At 40.2% G+C, this 17,131-nt stretch overlaps 2 protein-coding genes and 1 pseudogene across 2 annotated transcripts in view; 1 reads left to right on the top strand and 2 right to left on the bottom strand.

The window, feature by feature from the left end:
• The window catches only part of LOC107737938 (proteasome 20S subunit beta 6), a 6,201-nt gene extending 5,141 nt beyond the window's left edge, over positions 1-1,060 (top strand). Inside the window, exon 6 of the mRNA XM_016549581.1 lies at positions 846-1,060. Coding sequence (XP_016405067.1) covers positions 846-973 — 128 coding nt within the window. The 3' untranslated portion in view covers positions 974-1,060. The remainder of the gene's footprint in view (positions 1-845) is intronic.
• An 837-nt stretch (positions 1,061-1,897) lies between these two features.
• LOC107737937 (platelet glycoprotein Ib alpha chain-like) lies at positions 1,898-6,211 on the bottom strand. The gene is made up of 3 exons (XM_016549580.1): positions 5,784-6,211; positions 4,777-5,064; positions 1,898-4,030 (listed from the first exon to the last, which is right to left on the bottom strand). Exons 2-3 carry the CDS (start codon positions 5,054-5,056, stop codon positions 2,238-2,240), a joined length of 2,073 nt encoding a protein of 690 aa, XP_016405066.1. The 5' UTR covers positions 5,057-5,064; positions 5,784-6,211; the 3' UTR covers positions 1,898-2,237.
• Positions 6,212-8,521: 2,310 nt separating this feature from the next.
• Positions 8,522-17,131, bottom strand: part of LOC107737958 (kinesin-like protein KIF1C) — a 29,470-nt pseudogene continuing 20,860 nt past the window's right edge.

Here is a 17,131-nt window from a genome sequence, read left to right as displayed (position 1 = left end):
AAATAGGCACATGCATTTTACTATGGCACAGTAATATAGTAATAATTTACTACATTCTCCTGTTTTACTGTTGATTTCCTCTTTTCCTGATCATTTGGAATAAGGATAAAAAGCAAACATCCATTTAATATCTATTATTTCCTGAATATTATGACATTCAGGAGGGCCGCCCCCTGATGACGTCATAATATGCAAATTAGACGAGTATATTTACACCCCACATAAACTTTGGGTCATGCCCAACATTTTTCTAATTTACAGTAGATCTCTATCTTTAAGCCCTTTCAAACCACAAGCTTTTGAAATCTTGATGTCAAAATCCAGCATTTTTCCCAAAAAACCCTGGCGCCTAAAGGGTTAAAGCTTGTCAAAACTTTGACTTCGAGGCGCCACACACTGGTCAAAATGATGTAAATGCAATAAACTCAGCTCAAACATGCATTAAAAAAAAGCTTTTACAAACCAATTGCAAATGTTTTATTGGAAGTGTAATCCATCATTTGATACTATTAAATATGAAGTTTCTATATAATATGTGATCTTTTATTAATTTTCAGGACTTGTTTTGATTTGATTAATGGGGGTTTTGGTTAATCAGTGACTATTAACTAATATAATTCCTTTTTATTATATAAATGCATCATTATAATATCTAGAAATGTGTAAAACTGATCTGAGATCAGCCAAAAAAAAACATATAGACTGGTTTATGGGTTCACCGAAGCTTTGTTTTAACAGTTTGATACATGCTTTGCTTCGTGAAGCTCTGAACCCAATCAATGATTCAGTGTTTGCAGTCGAGATGTGTGTATTCGTCTCAGGTGTGTGTGTGTGTGTGTGCGCAGCGCTGACTCTGGCCATGGAGAGAGACGGCTCCAGCGGTGGAGTGGTCAGACTGGCGGTCATCTCGGAGCAGGGTGTGGAGAGGCAGGTCATCCTCGGGAACCAGTTACCCAAGTTCTCCACCGTCTGAATCTCTGATCTGTCCTTCATCAGAACCTAACGGTGTTTCTCTAGATGTTTGCCACACAAAGTTCCAATAAACAAGACTTCAGTCGACCTGTTCAGTGTCTGGCTGCTTTATTGAACGATTGAAAATCCAAAGGTTTTGATGAAATAAAGAGCTTCTGCTTTTACAGTTGTGCGTTTGGAGCAGGACTATCTGCTAGAGGAATGGGAAACGTTTCATTCGTAATATTGCAAGTCTGTGTGTTACACAATTACATCACCTTTAGATTGATTTGAGTGGAATGGAACCAACTGAACAATGTTTTTAAGAATGTTAAATGGGTTGAATTGATTTGAATAATGAATGTTGTCTTCTGTACAGCTGAAATTTAATTAGTCTCACAACTCCGTAATTTTATAATTATTTTTCTTTTTATTACTGTAAAGATGCTTTGAAGCGAGGTGTTGAATAAAGCACTATAGACATTAATGTAACGACTTTATTGAGAATGATGACTTTTAACATTTTCAAAGGTGACTCAGAATTATATAACATGTTCCAGGCCTCAATATGAAATTGGGAATCAGCCCAAAGATGTCCTAAAAACGGTATGAAAGTTTGACCATTTTTAATGTAATAATGGAATGTAGGAAAAAAAAATCTAGAAGCATAATGAGATTTTGCATGAGTTATACAAATTATCATCTGAATATGAATAATATACGCACATACTAGCTCAGGTGAGATTACGAATAACATGTTAATTTGTGTTTAGTTGTAAGGTTTTACAAAAATCGAACCTATCTTTAGCTACTTTCACAATTTTATCTATTCGTCCATGGTTTGAAGCTGTTAAACATTTGAACTGGAACTTTGAACGAAGTCTTTTGTAAGTCATGTCTCTTGAATGAATAAATGTATATGTAAATAACGTAATAATTTCCATGGGTAACACTTTATTTTAATGGTCCACTTTAGACGTTCTACTAACTATAGCTATAAATAACTTTGTATGTTCATTGTTGCTATTGTCATTACTATAAGTCAAGTACATGTAATCTTATTCTGCTAATCCTAACCTAACAGTCTACTAATACTGTAATGAGAGTTAGTTGATGTGTAGTCGCAAAGTTACTACCTATAGAATGTCTAAAGTGGACGGAATAAAGTGCAAGCATTCCATTGTTTGTAGTTGAGAAGAACATTTTATTTCATTGGCTTAGAACCAACTAGCAATACTGGAAAGTTCAGAAATGTTGGAAGAGATCAAATTACGTCCACCAGCAGTTCACTTTAGAGCGACTGCGGAGGGCTGGCCAATCAGAGAGCAGGACCTCTCACAGGCCACGCCCCCAGCTCCCATCTCCCACTCCCCAACCACCCAGTGCATCTCTCTCTGACGCCCTCTCTCCTCCTTCAGGATCAGGCTGTAGCGTGCATTCGTCCCCGCTCCGCTCGGGGCCCAGTGCTCCTCTTCCTCCGTCCATCCGTCTGCTTCCTCTTCTCGGCTAATCACTCTGTACAGCGTCTTCCTGAACACTTCCCCGCTCACCCTCGGCGCTCGTTCCTTATCTCCCACCAGTTCTATTTTGGAAGAAACGTCCCCTTTAGTCTCTCTCATCTGCTGTTGCTCATCCCTGGAGATGAAGAGGACGCTCCGGAACACAGCTTGAACGTCTTTGATCTGTTCGAGGGGTAAAAAGCTCACGCTCTCGCCCGCATTCTCCAATCCGTGCATGTTTTCGGTGCGTCTGTAAGCCCGCAGGGCGACCCCACTGTTCGAGCGAGCCAAGACATGGCGCTTGAGCCGCAGGTAGAGCACGAGGTAGTTTCTGAGGAGCCAAAGGAACAGGAAACAGGAAGTGAGAGCAGAAAGTACACACAACAACACAAAGCCGGCAAATAGCCACCAGCACCACGGCAGCAGCCGTCCATACGCTCCCTGAGGATCTGCCCAGTGCGGACCAATGCTGGTTGGCGGTTCTGCTCGGGGAGTGACCCGTCTGGCGGTTGGCGGTTCGGTTTGGACCATAATCGTGTGCAGTTCTGGTTGGGCGGTACTTTGATGTTGGGGTTGGCCAATAATTGGTCCAAAGGTGGTGTTGAATGCAATCGTTGCCCTGAAAGTGTGTGGTTCAGGTCGGCCAGTATCCTGACTTAGGGATTCTGCAATAATTGGACCAGTGGTTGGCGGCTCAGGGTTCATTGTGGGTTGGAACGTGACGGTTTTCCAGGTGTTTGGTTCTAGGGCGTCTCGAGTGGGAAGATACAGACTGGTCGTTGGAGTCAAAGTAAAATACTCTGTCCAGAATTCATACCAGATTTTGGTCCAGGTCTCAGTGACCCAATACCTTTCAACAGAGGTCCAGGATTTGGTGGAATCGGGCAGGTGGGCGCCTGTGGCGGTGTCGTATGGAGCAGTTGCCGTTTGAGTGGGGGAAATTGGTTTTACTGAGTTTGTTGGAAGAACATGAGGGGGTTTGAGATCTGAAAGAATACGAGAGGGTTTGGCATCTTGGTCCCCGCTGGGATGAGTGAGTGCAGGATCCATTGGATCTGGTGGACAGAAGTCATTCTCCTCCAGTTCAATGATGGGCCGTTTGAGCAGGTGAGGTGGTCCCGAACACACCACGGAGTCGGCGGCAGGAACGATGTCGTTCGGTCCGTCGTGCATGTAGACGTTGTGTTCCTGGTCGTTCAGGTAGCTGTGGAGGTAACCAACCGCGCAGCTGCAGAGCCAAGGATTGTGGGTCAGGTAAACGTAAGGCAGCTCGGGTTTGGATGAGAAGAACCCATCGGGCATCAGCGAGATGCTGTTATTCTCCAAGTCGAACGTCTTTAGGCCGCCGGAGGAGACGCGCTCCAGGAGGCGCGGAGGCAGCGCGGGAAGCTTGTTCTCAGACAGGTTAATGACCTCCAGACGCGGCAGCTCGCTGAAGGTGCCGTCGTGAAGGGAACGAATCTGGTTCCTGTCTAAGTAGATCTCCATCAGACTGGGAGCGCAGCGGAACACCAGTCCTCCCAAACCAGTTAACCTGTTACCAGACAAACGCAAGACGCTCAGCTTCTCCAGCACTGGACCTGAAAGAAACACACAGAGACAACAGAGAGTCTGAGACTCTCATCACATCAGAATGAAAGTTTTGTGCCTTTTAATTCATGTCTGCACACAAATGCTTAACTAAATCTACAACTATAAGCATGTGAGGTAGAAATGCAAGGAATGTGCAAAATGAAAAAGAGAAGGGAAAAAACATTGTAAATGTGCAGTAGAGACAGGTTATTGTACAGGGTTGTTGTTTTTTTTATAGCATTAGTATAGGTGGTCAAAGTGAGCTTTATTGTTTAGCGCCTGGGTTTAGAGTTCAGCAGGCTAACAGCTGAAGGAAAGAAACTGTTCCTGAGTCTGCTGGTGCGACTCAAAGACTCCTATAACGTCTCCCAAACGGGAGAGGAGTAAAGAGTCGTGGCTGGGGTGAGAGGAGGCTTTGATAATGCTTCTCACTCTCTTTAGGCAGCGTTTGTGATGAATGTCTTTGATGGAGGGAAGCTGAACACCAGTGATGTATTGGGCAGTTTTCAGCACCCGCTGGAGGGCTTTCTGATCGGAGACAGTGCAGTTGCTGTACATTCAACAGGTCCTAAGGAAGCAAAGGTGCTGTTGTGCCTTTTTGATGAGTGTGGAGGTGTTGAGGGTCCAGGAAAGATCCTCAGAGATAATTTAGCATTTATATTTTTTGCATTTTGCATTAATTTTGCGATTTGAATTTCACATTTTGCATTAATTTCACAGTTAAGAGTAAAATGACTGATGCGCTTCTGTTTACCTGGTGGCTCCAGTGTGCTGATGTGATTGTGGCTCAGATCCAGCTCATGCAGCTCTGTGAATCCAGAATACATGGACCAGGACAGAGACGTGAACTGGTTTCCAGTGAGAACCAGGACCTGCGTGTCTGTGTCGATGCCGACGGGAACAGCCGTCAGTCCCTGACTCACGCAGCTGACGCGGGGCCGATGGTCCTGGTTCCTGTCGCTCTGACAGCTGCTGCTCGTGACGATGAAGCACCGTATCATGAGGAAGACCAGGGTGCTGATGAAGCGTGGCATGATGAAGGCTGCCGGAAAATTAAGACAATAAGTAAAACTGTGCACATATTTATCACAAGTTGTCTTTAAATGTAATGTAATGCTGTTCGTTTGAACTTTCTATTCATCTGTGCATCCTGAAAAATAAAATGTATCACGCTTTCCACAAAAATAATCTGAAATGTTTCTTGAGCAGCAAATCAGCATATTAGAATGATTTCTGAAGATCATGTGACACTGAAGACTGGAGTAATGATGCTGAAAATACAGCTGCGCATCACAAAAATAAATTAGTTTAACAGATATTCACATAGAAAACAGCTGTTTTACACTGTAATAATATTTCACAAATTTTACTGTATTTTTAATAAAATAAATGCAGCCTTGGTGAGAAAAAGAGACTTCTTTCAGAAACATTTAGAAATCTTACCGACCCCAAACTCTTAAAACAATAATGTATCATTTTAAGTATGCGTCGTGACAGTGAGATCTTGTCGTGAAATTAATGCTACAACACAAAAAAATCTCAATGGTAGGCTTCATGTTCTTTACCAAAATATAATGAACATTTCTTTAGATAAGTTATTTTATTATGCATAATCTATAATAACAAATAGCTGTCATAGTAAAATATATGAATAGTGACCGTACTGTTTTGTATAGAGATCGTCTTCATTACACCACACAAACATGACATTTCACCTTCAAAAATGACATGAGGAGACTGTAAAGAGTAAATGATGAGTACCTCTGAGCGCTGGTGTCTGCGGAGCTGCAAGAGTCTGTATGAAGCCTGTTTCCTCTGGTCTCTGGATTCACAGCTCTATCTCTCTTCCTCAAGAGTCAAACACCAACCACAAGCTCTCCATATATGAGCATATATTCATCAATTCCCACAATGAGCTTTTCTTGGGTACAAAAACAAGTTTCCTGGAAGACGGTAATTTCTGTAACAACTGAACTCTATAGCAGTTAAACAATATATCCGAGTACTGAACCGGATCTCTACATGTTCTGAATTAAATATGAATGCTGTCAATCTTCTTGTGAAGTGATGTTGTTGCTTGTTCAATAGCATTTTAAAGCCTTTGTCATATTGTGATCCGTTTTTGTTTTTTTTACCTTTATCGTTAAAATACCCGTCTTCAGCAAACAATGATAAAACAACAAAATAATTAGAATCTGCAGATATATAAGAGATACAGATGTGAGCTTCTGTCAACAAAAACCCATCAAGGATGCATTAAATTGTTTGAAAGTTACAATAAAGATATTTATAATGTTACAAAAGATTTATATTTCAAATAAATGCTGTTAAAAAAAACTGACACTGAAGACTGGAGGAATGATGCTGAAAATTCAGCTTTGGTCACAGCAATAAATTACATTTGAACAGATATTCACATAGAAAACATATTTTTAAATTGTAATAATATTTCAAAATTTTTACTGTATTTTTGATCAAATAAATGCAGCCTTGGTGAGCAGAAGAGACTCTTTCAGAAACATCTAGATATTTAAGACGTACAGACTTCAGAACACCAGACACACTGTCGTTTTTATACATTGTCCTTTATTGACATTTTGCAATTTTTAACCATTTTTAAAACTCAAATATAACTCAAAACCCAGAATAACACAAACAGAAGAGCAGAAACAGAAGCGGTAGCTTGTGTCCAGTGAGACACTTGAGGTTCATCGTGTAGAAAACCATGTCAATGTCAACCTCAAACAAAACACACACACACACACACACACACACACATACAGAGTGAACAGTGCATGTGTGTGTTTGTGCAAATGAACTCAGCGGATTCCTCACACACATACATGACTGCACAAACACACATTACTCAATGAAATCATAGCCAAACTGAAGAAAGCAAATTAAACTAAATAAACGTCATATTACGGCAGGAAATAGTCTGCGAGTGTAAATAAAAGACATCATCATCAAAACACAATCAGCCGATTGTCCAGAAGTGTAAAAGGTCACGGTCAGAAAAGCTCCTGTGCTAGTTGAGTGATGTCATATCCCACAGTAATAACTCCGCCCACCTGCGACGCAGTTACCATGACGACGCCGAACACAAGAACAGCCTCCCGTGTGTCTCTGAACATTCAAGTGGCTTCTCTGTCTGACGGGATGCAGTGGGAATCTCCAATGGAAATTTCCGGTGAGACTCTCCAGTGGGAATCTCCAATCAGACTCTTAACAATCTAGAGAAATTCTCCAGTGAGACTCTTCTTAAGATTCTCCAGTGGGAATCTCCAGTGAGACTCTTCTTAAGAATGTCCAGTGGGAATCTCTAGTGGTAATCTTCTTAAGAATCTCCAGTAGGAATCTCTGGTGGGAATCTTTTTAAGAATCTCTAGAGAAATTCCCCAGTGAGACTCTTACAGAGAGAGATCTTCCAGTGGGAATCTCCAGTGAAACTCTTCTTAAGAATGTCTAGTGGGAATCTCTGGTGAAACTCTTCTTAAGAATGTCTAGAGGGAATTTCCGGTGAGACTCTTCTTAAGAATCTCCAGTGAGACTCTTCTTAAGAATCTCCAGTGGGAATCTCTGGTGGTAATCTTCTTAAGAATCTCCAGTGGGAATCTCCGGTGAGACTCTTTTTAAGAATCTCCAGTGAGACTCTTCTTAAGAATGTCTAGTGGGAATCTCCGGTGAGACTCTTCTTAAGAATCTCCAGTGAGCCTCTTCTTAAGAATGTCTAGTGGGAATCTCTGGTGGAAATCTTCTTAAGAATGTCTAGTGGGAATCTCCGGTGAGACTCTTCTTAAGAATCTCCAGTGAGTCTCTTCTTAAGAATCTCCAGTAGGAATCTCTGGTGGGAATCTTTTTAAGAATCTCTAGAGAAATTTCCCAGTGAGACTCTTCATAGAGAGATCTTCCAGTGGGAATCTCCAGTGAGTCTCTTCTTAAGAATCTTCTTAAGAATGATTTAAATCTGCCACTCAAAAATAATGTTGAACTGTATCAAACGACTGTCTGTGGCACAAAGGCACAGGAATCATATTCCAAATAAATAGTCAAAATATTTCAGCCTTCTGATTAAGTTTAAAACATGTCATCAGCACGTTCACTCACTTAAAAAACCCAACAGAAATCCTAAAAAACATCAACTCTAAAACTCACACAACTTGCATCTTTATTCCACATGTCCATTTCATTGACCTTTGAACTCTCCACATCACTTTCACCATCATCATCATCAGTGACTGACAGCTGTCAGTCATCAGCGTAAACTTGTTCCAGCCCATCACACTTTTGTGTTTCTCATTTCTCATCTCATTTCTCTCCTCTAGTGTGAATCATTTTAGTGAATCCTTTCATTCGGCGGGTTCGTTTCAATGAAGTGGTTCTTGATTTAAGTCATTCAGTGATGTTCCCAGAAGTTTTTTTTTTTTCTCAGATCAAACATTTCTGATTAAATGTTCATTATTTGAGCTGTAAACGAGGTGAATCGACGAGTGGGATGAAGTCTTGTATAGATTAACATTGATCATCTGGCTCAGTTTATTACACTAAAGACCATCACTGCAATGCAATGAAAAAAAGTTAAAAGACTAAAATAAAATAAACACTGAAGGGTGAGTCAAATGATTCTAGCTGGTGACGAACAGCATCTGAACATGTACTGTAACTGGAACCTTCCTTTAAGGTGATTTGAGTTGTTCTGTTGTGAATCAGGTGAATGAATCATTAGCAAGAACCAGTTCAAAAGAACCATATCCATGAATCAGGCATCAAAATTTCCTCCTGCATCTCAGATCTCACACAGTAAATCATCAGCGTCACACACACTCACACACTCCCATGGCATTTCCTTCAGTGATTTCTGAGGTTATTGGCATCTCAATAAGGCACATTGAGGCTGAACATACAAACACCCAAAACTAATGCAAAACTAGTCCTGGGCCGAGTCATTGCGGAGAGGTATGTGATCCTGAACAACAGCAAAAACACACACAGACGGAGTAGTGACGTGGCGACTGTGCAGAGTTTGGGTCAGTTTGGGTTAACTAGTCTCGGACCGCCCATACATGCATACTGCACTTAAAATAATGAGAGCTTTCCAAAAATCACAAGCTCTAATCTGATTGGATGACCAGGAGTCTAAAGGCCCGTTCACACCAAGAATGATAACTATAACCCAATTGCGTAGATTCCTATTAAAACCTGCAAAAATTTGCAGAACTACAGTAAATGTGAGCGCACCTTTAGAATGAATATTAAACCTTCATCGTCATAGTTATTGTTCTCGTTGTGAACGGGTCTTAACTGTCACTCAAACACTCTCTTCCTGTCTAAAGTGGGCGGTTCTTGGCCAGAATTAACTCTTTCTACTGATAGTCTGCCTACAGGAGACTGTTAGCTAACCCATCAAAACAACACGGCTTGTATTCATGACATCTTAAGTGAGCCGCAGTAAAACAACGGTCACACGCACACATCAGATGGGCGTTTCTTTACTCTTCAGGTCGGGGGCGCTGTACTGCCGTCTCATGCGCGGCGGGGTGACGTAGCCCTGCGGTTTTTGGTTTTTGCCGTGCTGTTGATCCGCGAGCATGTGCGGTAGAGTCTGGTAGGTCTGGAAGGCGGGCCGCTGATGATTGACGTACATTTGCGTGTACGCCCCCTCCCCACGTGTGCAAGGGCCCGGCGATTGTCGCCGATAGCGACCGCGTCCCATATGCTGTGAGCCATTATTGTTGTGGTGCCCGTTGCTATAGTAACCCTGGTTGCCAGGCATGGTGCTGCTGTCCAGTGAGTTGCGCCTGTAGTGCCACTGTTGCTGCTGAGGAAACGGATTGCCGTTGCCATAGTTGCCATTGCCAAAGTTACCGTTGCTGTATTGGCGAGGTTGCCAGGGGAGACTGGGGGAGGGCACGCGCATGACAACCGGCACTTGGAAAGGTAGAGGAAGTAAAGGCACGCCGGGGGTGGGGCCTCGTCCCTCGCTGCGCTCGTCCTTGAGGTCATCCACCGTGACGGACACATTCGGGCCCCAGGACAGCCGATGCTGCGGGTTGCTCTTAAAGGGGAATTTCAGCTTGCAGTCCTGAGGGGGAATGAAGCGACCCGTTCCAGGAAGGTGGACCACGCCCTCCCCGCCCCCGGCTCCGCCCCCTCTGCGCAGACGCTTGGTGATCTGCTGCTGCTGCAGGTTGTGCAGACGCAACTGCTCCTGTTTGATCCAGCGCATGCGGCCCCTCCGGAAGGCGGGGTCTTCTTCCATCAGCCGTGACACTCGCTTCTCTTTGGGGAGGGGCTCCAGAGAGCCACGCCCATCCTGCTCATCGCCCTGCCCCTGATCGCCGTATGCAGGCAGTTCCTCTGATTCATCGTCATTATCCTACACAAACCACAATCATGTCATCCATTACTGTCTCCATTCAGAATTGAGTTGAGAATGCCTTTAAATTCCAACTGAATTTCTAAATTTGATTTAAATTTGAATCGATTTAACAAAAAGGTTGCAGAATTGTAAAATTCAGAATTCAAAATGCAACTGTCATTTTTAACTAGAACGTTTGTCAAGATAATCTTAGAATGTTGGTTTAGTAAGGCTTGTTTGAAAAATGAGGTTTATTGGCCTTAAAGAGAAAGAAAGAAAGAAAGAAAAACATAAGAAAAAAGAAAGAAAATGAAACAAACAAAAAAAGATAAAGGAAAACAAAAAAGAAAAGAAAAGAAAAACGGAAGAAAAAATAAACAAGTAATAGAAAACAAAAAGGAATAAAACAAAAGGAAAAACTAACCAAAGAAAAACAAAATTAAAAAGAGAAAAAAAAGAAAGAAAAAAGGAAATAAACAAACAAAAACATAGAAAATCAACAAGAAATGAAAGAAAATAACGAAACAAAGAGAATGTAAGAAAAACTAAAAATAAACAAAAATAACAAATTAAAGAAAGCAAATGAAAAAAAAAAAAAGACTGAAAGTGTTTGAAATAAATAATAAATAAATCTGTAAATTATAGGGCTGGGTAAAAAATATTGATTTCTCAATTTTAATTGATTCTCATTTTTATGAAACAATACTGATTCATAAATCCCAAGAATCGATTAGTCTCGCTTGTCAGATAATGAACGGAACATTGTAGCGCCTCCTATCCAATAAATCGCAATAAGCGTTGTGATTTGTTACTTTTGATATGAAACAAAGTCTCAGATTTCAAATTCTGTCCATTTTATTACAATATTAAAATATTAAATGCCGTTTTGGCGCTGTTTAATGTGGAGTGACAGATCATCTCCTACAGCACGAAATAAACATGAATGAACATCCGAAGGTTTGTTAAAAGAAAGAGAACAGCTTACAGAAATCCTCCCGTCTCCTGTCTCATGTAATCACTCAATCAGTGTTTTAAACGCGGAAAGACGACAATAGCTGTCGACAATGTGTCACATAACGTCACATTTACCACAGAAAAACACATTCGGTGAGCATGATCTCATTAATCAGATAGAAGAATGAACTCTAGAGAGGAGCATTTTGCTAAATATGCACCATATAACATATTCATTATCTGTTCTACAATATTTAATTCATGTTTGAATAAAGTTTTTGTGCAGCTTTAAATATTTATATTTAAAAAAACTAATTGATGTAGAAATATACTTATGTAATTTAAAGTTAAAGTTAGTATTATAACTTTAATATTACAAAAACTTTTAGTATATTTTAAGTGCTTGCACACAAATCAGCAAATTTCAACCTTCCATATCATTGAGAGTAGCTTTAGTAAATAATTCTGTCTCAGAAAGTTTGGTTACGGTCCTACACAAAACAAACTCTTTTCATGTCATTTCCCTGGAAAGTCCTTTGGGGCCGTTGTATGGATTGAGCCATATTTATTGCGAAGGGTCAGGAGGTCTTTGAGACTGTGGATATTTCATTCTGTTGTATGTTTCTGAGAAACGTTCAGGAATAATATTTGGTTTCTGTAATTTAATGGACTGGTTTTCGTTGTTTCAGGCCCAACGTATGTGGTTCCCGCTTCCACTCCTATTGTTGTCCAGGGTGGAAAACGCTTCCCGGTGGGAACCAGTGTATAGTTCGTAAGTATCAGCAATATTTCTTTTTAAAGTTGCATGCTGAAGATGCCACTTAACCACAGTACACTTAACCACAAAGTTAGCATTTAGCCTTAGGCTAACTGTGGTTAATGTTCGTGCACAAGGGTACATCGGGGGAAATCAGCAACTCACCAGTTCATGAATTGCTCTTTCTGAGGTTTGACCCCAAGACCTTTAACCACAACACAACCTCCAAAAGATAAAGGCTTGGACTTAAGACCCAAGCTATGTTCAGAACTTGATACTAGCATACTGCACAGTAGGGCTGGGTAAAAAATATTGATTTCTCAATTTTAATTGATTCTCATTTTTATGAAACAATACTGATTCATAAATCCCAAGAATCGATTAGTCTCGCTTGTCAGATAATGAACGGAACATTGTAGCGCCTCCTATCCAATAAATCGCAATAAGCGTTGTGATTTGTTACTTTTGATATGAAACAAAGTCTCAGATTTCAAATTCTGTCCATTTTATTACAATATTAAAATATTAAATGCCGTTTTGGCGCTGTTTAATGTGGAGTGACAGATCATCTCCTACAGCACGAAATAAACATGAATGAACATCCGAAGGTTTGTTAAAAGAAAGAGAACAGCTTACAGAAATCCTCCCGTCTCCTGTCTCATGTAATCACTCAATCAGTGTTTTAAACGCGGAAAGACGACAATAGCTGTCGACAATGTGTCACATAACGTCACATTTACCACAGAAAAACACATTCGGTGAGCATGATCTCATTAATCAGATAGAAGAATGAACTCTAGAGAGGAGCATTTTGCTAAATATGCACCATATAACATATTCATTATCTGTTCTACAATATTTAATTCATGTTTGAATAAAGTTTTTGTGCAGCTTTAAATATTTATATTTAAAAAAACTAATTGATGTAGAAATATACTTATGTAATTTAAAGTTAAAGTTAGTATTATAACTTTAATATTACAAAAACTTTTAGTATATTTTAAGTGCTTGCACACAAATCAGCAAATTTCAACCTTCCATATCATTGACTCTCAGGTATATTTTACAGCATTAGTTGAGAGATTTTTTTTCCTCGAGAAAATATGCCATGTCCTGTACCTGATATATATCCAAAATAATCCATATTGAACTGAACTGAATCGCAATCAGAATTGAATCGGATTGCAAGCTTGTCAAGGATAATCGAATCAAATTGTGAAATTTGTGTGAAAACCTAGCCCTAGTAAATTAATTTATATATTTCATCACAGGTTGGCAGAACATTTAATTTCTGATGATTCACCACCTGTTGGATTTTTTAATGAAAGTTCAGTAATGCATGAGTGTGTGTTTCACGAGTTCACGCTTACATATAATTAGCTGAAGTATGGTAATGCATATTTGGCTTGCTGTCCGGGGAAGGGCTCCGAGCTCGGGAATGGCCCGAACCTAGAGTACCCCCCCGTATAAGTGTAGTATGAACTCGAAGTGAGGAGATGGGGCAAGAGGAGGGATGCTGATAAACCGTCAATGGATAGAGGTAAGTCAGCTGTATTTATACCATGGTGTTGATTAACTTGAGTGCGGTCCACCTGTGTTAATGTGTGTGTGTGAGTGTGTGTGTGTGTGTGTGTGTGAGTGTGTGTATGCACCTGCTGCACTGCTGGTATGATGCTCTCCATCTTCATCATTCTGTCTCTGAGGGCTTTGATCTCCTCGTCCTTCATGTTGTTCTGCTCTTTGACCTCTTGTAGAATATCTGTCAGTTTGTCGATGTGTGCTTTCAGGTTGTACACGCCGGATCTGCCGCTCTCTCCGTCCGCTGTGCCGTCTGTCGTCTCCAGCGTGCGCTCGTCTGCGATGCCCACCGTGTCCCACACGTCCTGCGCCACCTCCCTCCACGAGTCCTTCTCGGCCGCGTCTCGTTTGCCGTACATGCGGCAGAGCTCCTTCATCTTGACGATGGCCAGCGCCTCCATCTCCCGCCGCGAGTGTCTGAAATCACCGAGCGCCACCTCGTAGCAGATCTCCTTCACCGCCTGCAGCTTCAGGTCGCTCATGGTCACCTGCTGGGGGTCTTTGCTGATGCGTCTGCGCTGCGGGATCTGATAGACGCGGAGCGGCTCGCGCCGTTTGCCGCTGCTGGGTAAACCGCAGCGCTTCACTATGGACTGAACCTGAAACACAGGAAATATTCATGAGGAACATGTGACGTCTGTCCAGAAACACAGATGAGCACAAGAATGACACGTGAAGAGCGATAAAGGTTGCTGCAGAGTATATGCAGAATTTTAAATCAAATTTAAGACTTTTTAAGATCTTTTAAGAGCTGCACAAATAAAATTAATACTGTATGTCCATTCAGAACAAACCCATACAATCCCAAAATAAACTAGATAAAAAAGTTCGTCAAGACAAATTTTAAGTTGGCTTGAGAAAGCCGGACCAGAAAGTGTGAAAAAGTTTGAAAATATTCAAAAGTTAAGAAGTTTAAAAAGTTTTAAGTTTGATGGTTTTCAGTCTGAAATAGTTTGAAGTTTAATGTAGTTTTAAAAGCTTAAAGTTTGAAAGTTTTGAAGGCAATAAAGTCTGTCAGTAGATAGATAGATAGATAGATAGATAGAAATTGTCAGATTCGATAGATAGATGATAGATAGATAGATAGATAGATAGATAGATAGATTAAATGAGTTTGAATGAGTTTAAATGGCTTAGAAATAGTACATGGTATGCACTTTAACTGAGTCAGTGTGTTTAAATTAGAATTTTGACAGTTGGAGTTTGACGGAATATTCAGATCAGCCAAGACTGTTCAATGAAAGTCTATGGGATTTTTCCTAGTTTTAATTGTCATTTTTAGGAAAACCGTAAGTCGGATCAGTCTGAAAAGATATAGCAACCCGAGTCAGAACAGTCTGAAGGTCTGGGCTGAGTTTGGTGGTTCTAGCTTTAAAGCTCTAGGAGGAGATACTGTTTATATATTTGGTCAGAAGAAGAAGTTTAAATACAATATCAGTAAGTTGGCTTTCTCAAGCCAACTTAATAATGTACCGCAGACAATGTTATTTAGTATCATTCAGATACTATTGTAGTTTGTATCAACATTTTGAATTCGTTTTTATTTTTAGTTAAAATTTTAATAATTTTGTTCTGTGTTTTTGTCATTTTTAGCAGTTTTGTTTTTTTAATGGCTTTAGTTAACGATAATGCTGATCGCCGATTCTTAGTTAAACAGACTGTTGCACACATATAACCACAATACAGAGCAACTGCAAGTTTAAAATACATCAGATATTTTTTTATTCAATATGTATATGGTTTATGCACAAATATATCAGTACAAATGAAAGAAAGGTTGATTGATATTGGATTTTGCTGATATGATCATGTGTTTAAAGAAAGGCAATATACATATTGTGCCAATACTAATAAAATCTATATACTGAATGTGTTAAATAATGTTCTTAGTCTTTCTTTCTTATGATAAGGCAGCCCAGAGAGAAAATACAAGAGTTTACATAAAGGTCAAGTTAATTTATATAGCACCTTAAAAGCAACGAGTGCTGACCAAGGTGCTGCACAGCCAAAACATCAGAAATATCAACTAACAAGAGCATTAAGACTAGAGGTCGACCGATTCATCGGTTTTGCCGATTAATCGGCACCGATAGTTGATAGGCAGAACTATCGGTTATCGGCAAAAATCAATGCCGATAGTTTTCCGGGTTGCGTCCGTTGCTGGAGTGGCCGAGAAGGGTCCACTGCCATTATACAGTACGAGAGCGGCCTCTAGAGGCGGAAATCACTAACAGCACAGAGCGGGAAACTTCAAACTCAAAAGAAAATCCGCGGAAAAGCCGCGGAACAGAGCGCCATTCACATAGTTTTCCATTAAATTACATTATATTTATCCCAAATCATTCTTAATGTACGTAATGACTTCACCCTAGGCTATGAATTATGTATTGTGCTCTTTCTGTGGCTCTAATACAGTCTTTATGCTTCATATAGAGAGCTGTAAGCTATCGGTATCGGTAAAATCCACTATCGTTCGACCTCTAATTAAGACAACATAAAATTTGAAATAATTAAATAATACAATAAGTAATGCAAAACATCCCCAAACAAAACAAACAAACAGAAACAATACAAAAAAGTATTTTCAAGTTAAGCAAAAGCCTGTTTTTAAGAGATGATTTAAAAGAAGATAAGGTAGGGGATGATCTGATGGATAAAGGCAAAGAGTTGCAGAGCGTAGGACCTAGAACTGAAAAAGCTCTGTTCCCTTTAAATTTTAAACGAGATTTTGGGATAATCGATAACTTCTGAGAAGACGATCTAAGCGTTCTCACAGGAGAGCAGAAGTGGAGAAGATCTGAAATGTAGATTGGGGCAAGACCATGAAGTGCTTTAAATACAAAAACTAAAACCTTAAAATCAACACTGAATTAAACAGGTAACCAGTGAAGTGAAACTAACGCAGGGGATATGCTCCCTCTTTTTTGTCCCTGTCAAAAAGCGAGCAGCAGTACCAATTGTAAACGTGATAGTGAAGACTGGTTAATTCCAGCATAAAGAGCGTTACAGTAATCCAGCCTGGTTGAAATGAATGCATGAATAACAACCTCTAAATCATTAAAACTGAGAAAACTTTTCAGCTTGCGAAGCTCCTTAAGCTGCAAAAAACTGGCTCTGACTACAGAGTTTATTTGTTTGTCAAATTTCAATTCAGGATTAAAAATTACTCCCAGATTTTTTACCTTTTCACGGATGTTTTCTTCAAAAGGGCCCAGAGTAGGTCTTAAATTATGTAAAAGGTGAGAAGGGCCAAACAATATAACTTCAGTCTTTTTTTGATTCAACTGTAGGAAATTATTTCCCATCCAATTCTTGATGTCCTCTAAACAAGCCAGCAAGGAGGACACTGAATCAGAACCTGATTTTAGAGGAAAATAAAGCTGAGTGTCATCTGCGTAAATGTGGTATGAAACTTTATGAGACTCAAATATAAAACGAAGAGGGAGCAAATACAGGGAGAAT

Source organism: Sinocyclocheilus rhinocerous, unplaced genomic scaffold (genome assembly GCF_001515625.1).
Source record: "Sinocyclocheilus rhinocerous isolate Xijiao unplaced genomic scaffold, SAMN03320098_v1.1 scaffold404, whole genome shotgun sequence".
NCBI lineage: Eukaryota > Metazoa > Chordata > Actinopteri > Cypriniformes > Cyprinidae > Sinocyclocheilus > Sinocyclocheilus rhinocerous.
This window is presented reverse-complemented; position numbering and strand designations above follow the sequence as displayed.

Bases quoted from the DNA above. Each gene is read 5' to 3' on its own strand.
- LOC107737937 (XM_016549580.1), bottom strand. From the start codon at position 5,056: ATGCCACGCTTCATCAGCACCCTGGTCTTCCTCATGATACGGTGCTTC. The intron at 4,031-4,776 runs GTAAACAGAAGC...TGTTTCTTTCAG, and splicing joins CAGCACACTGGAGCCACCAG to GTCCAGTGCTGGAGAAGCTG.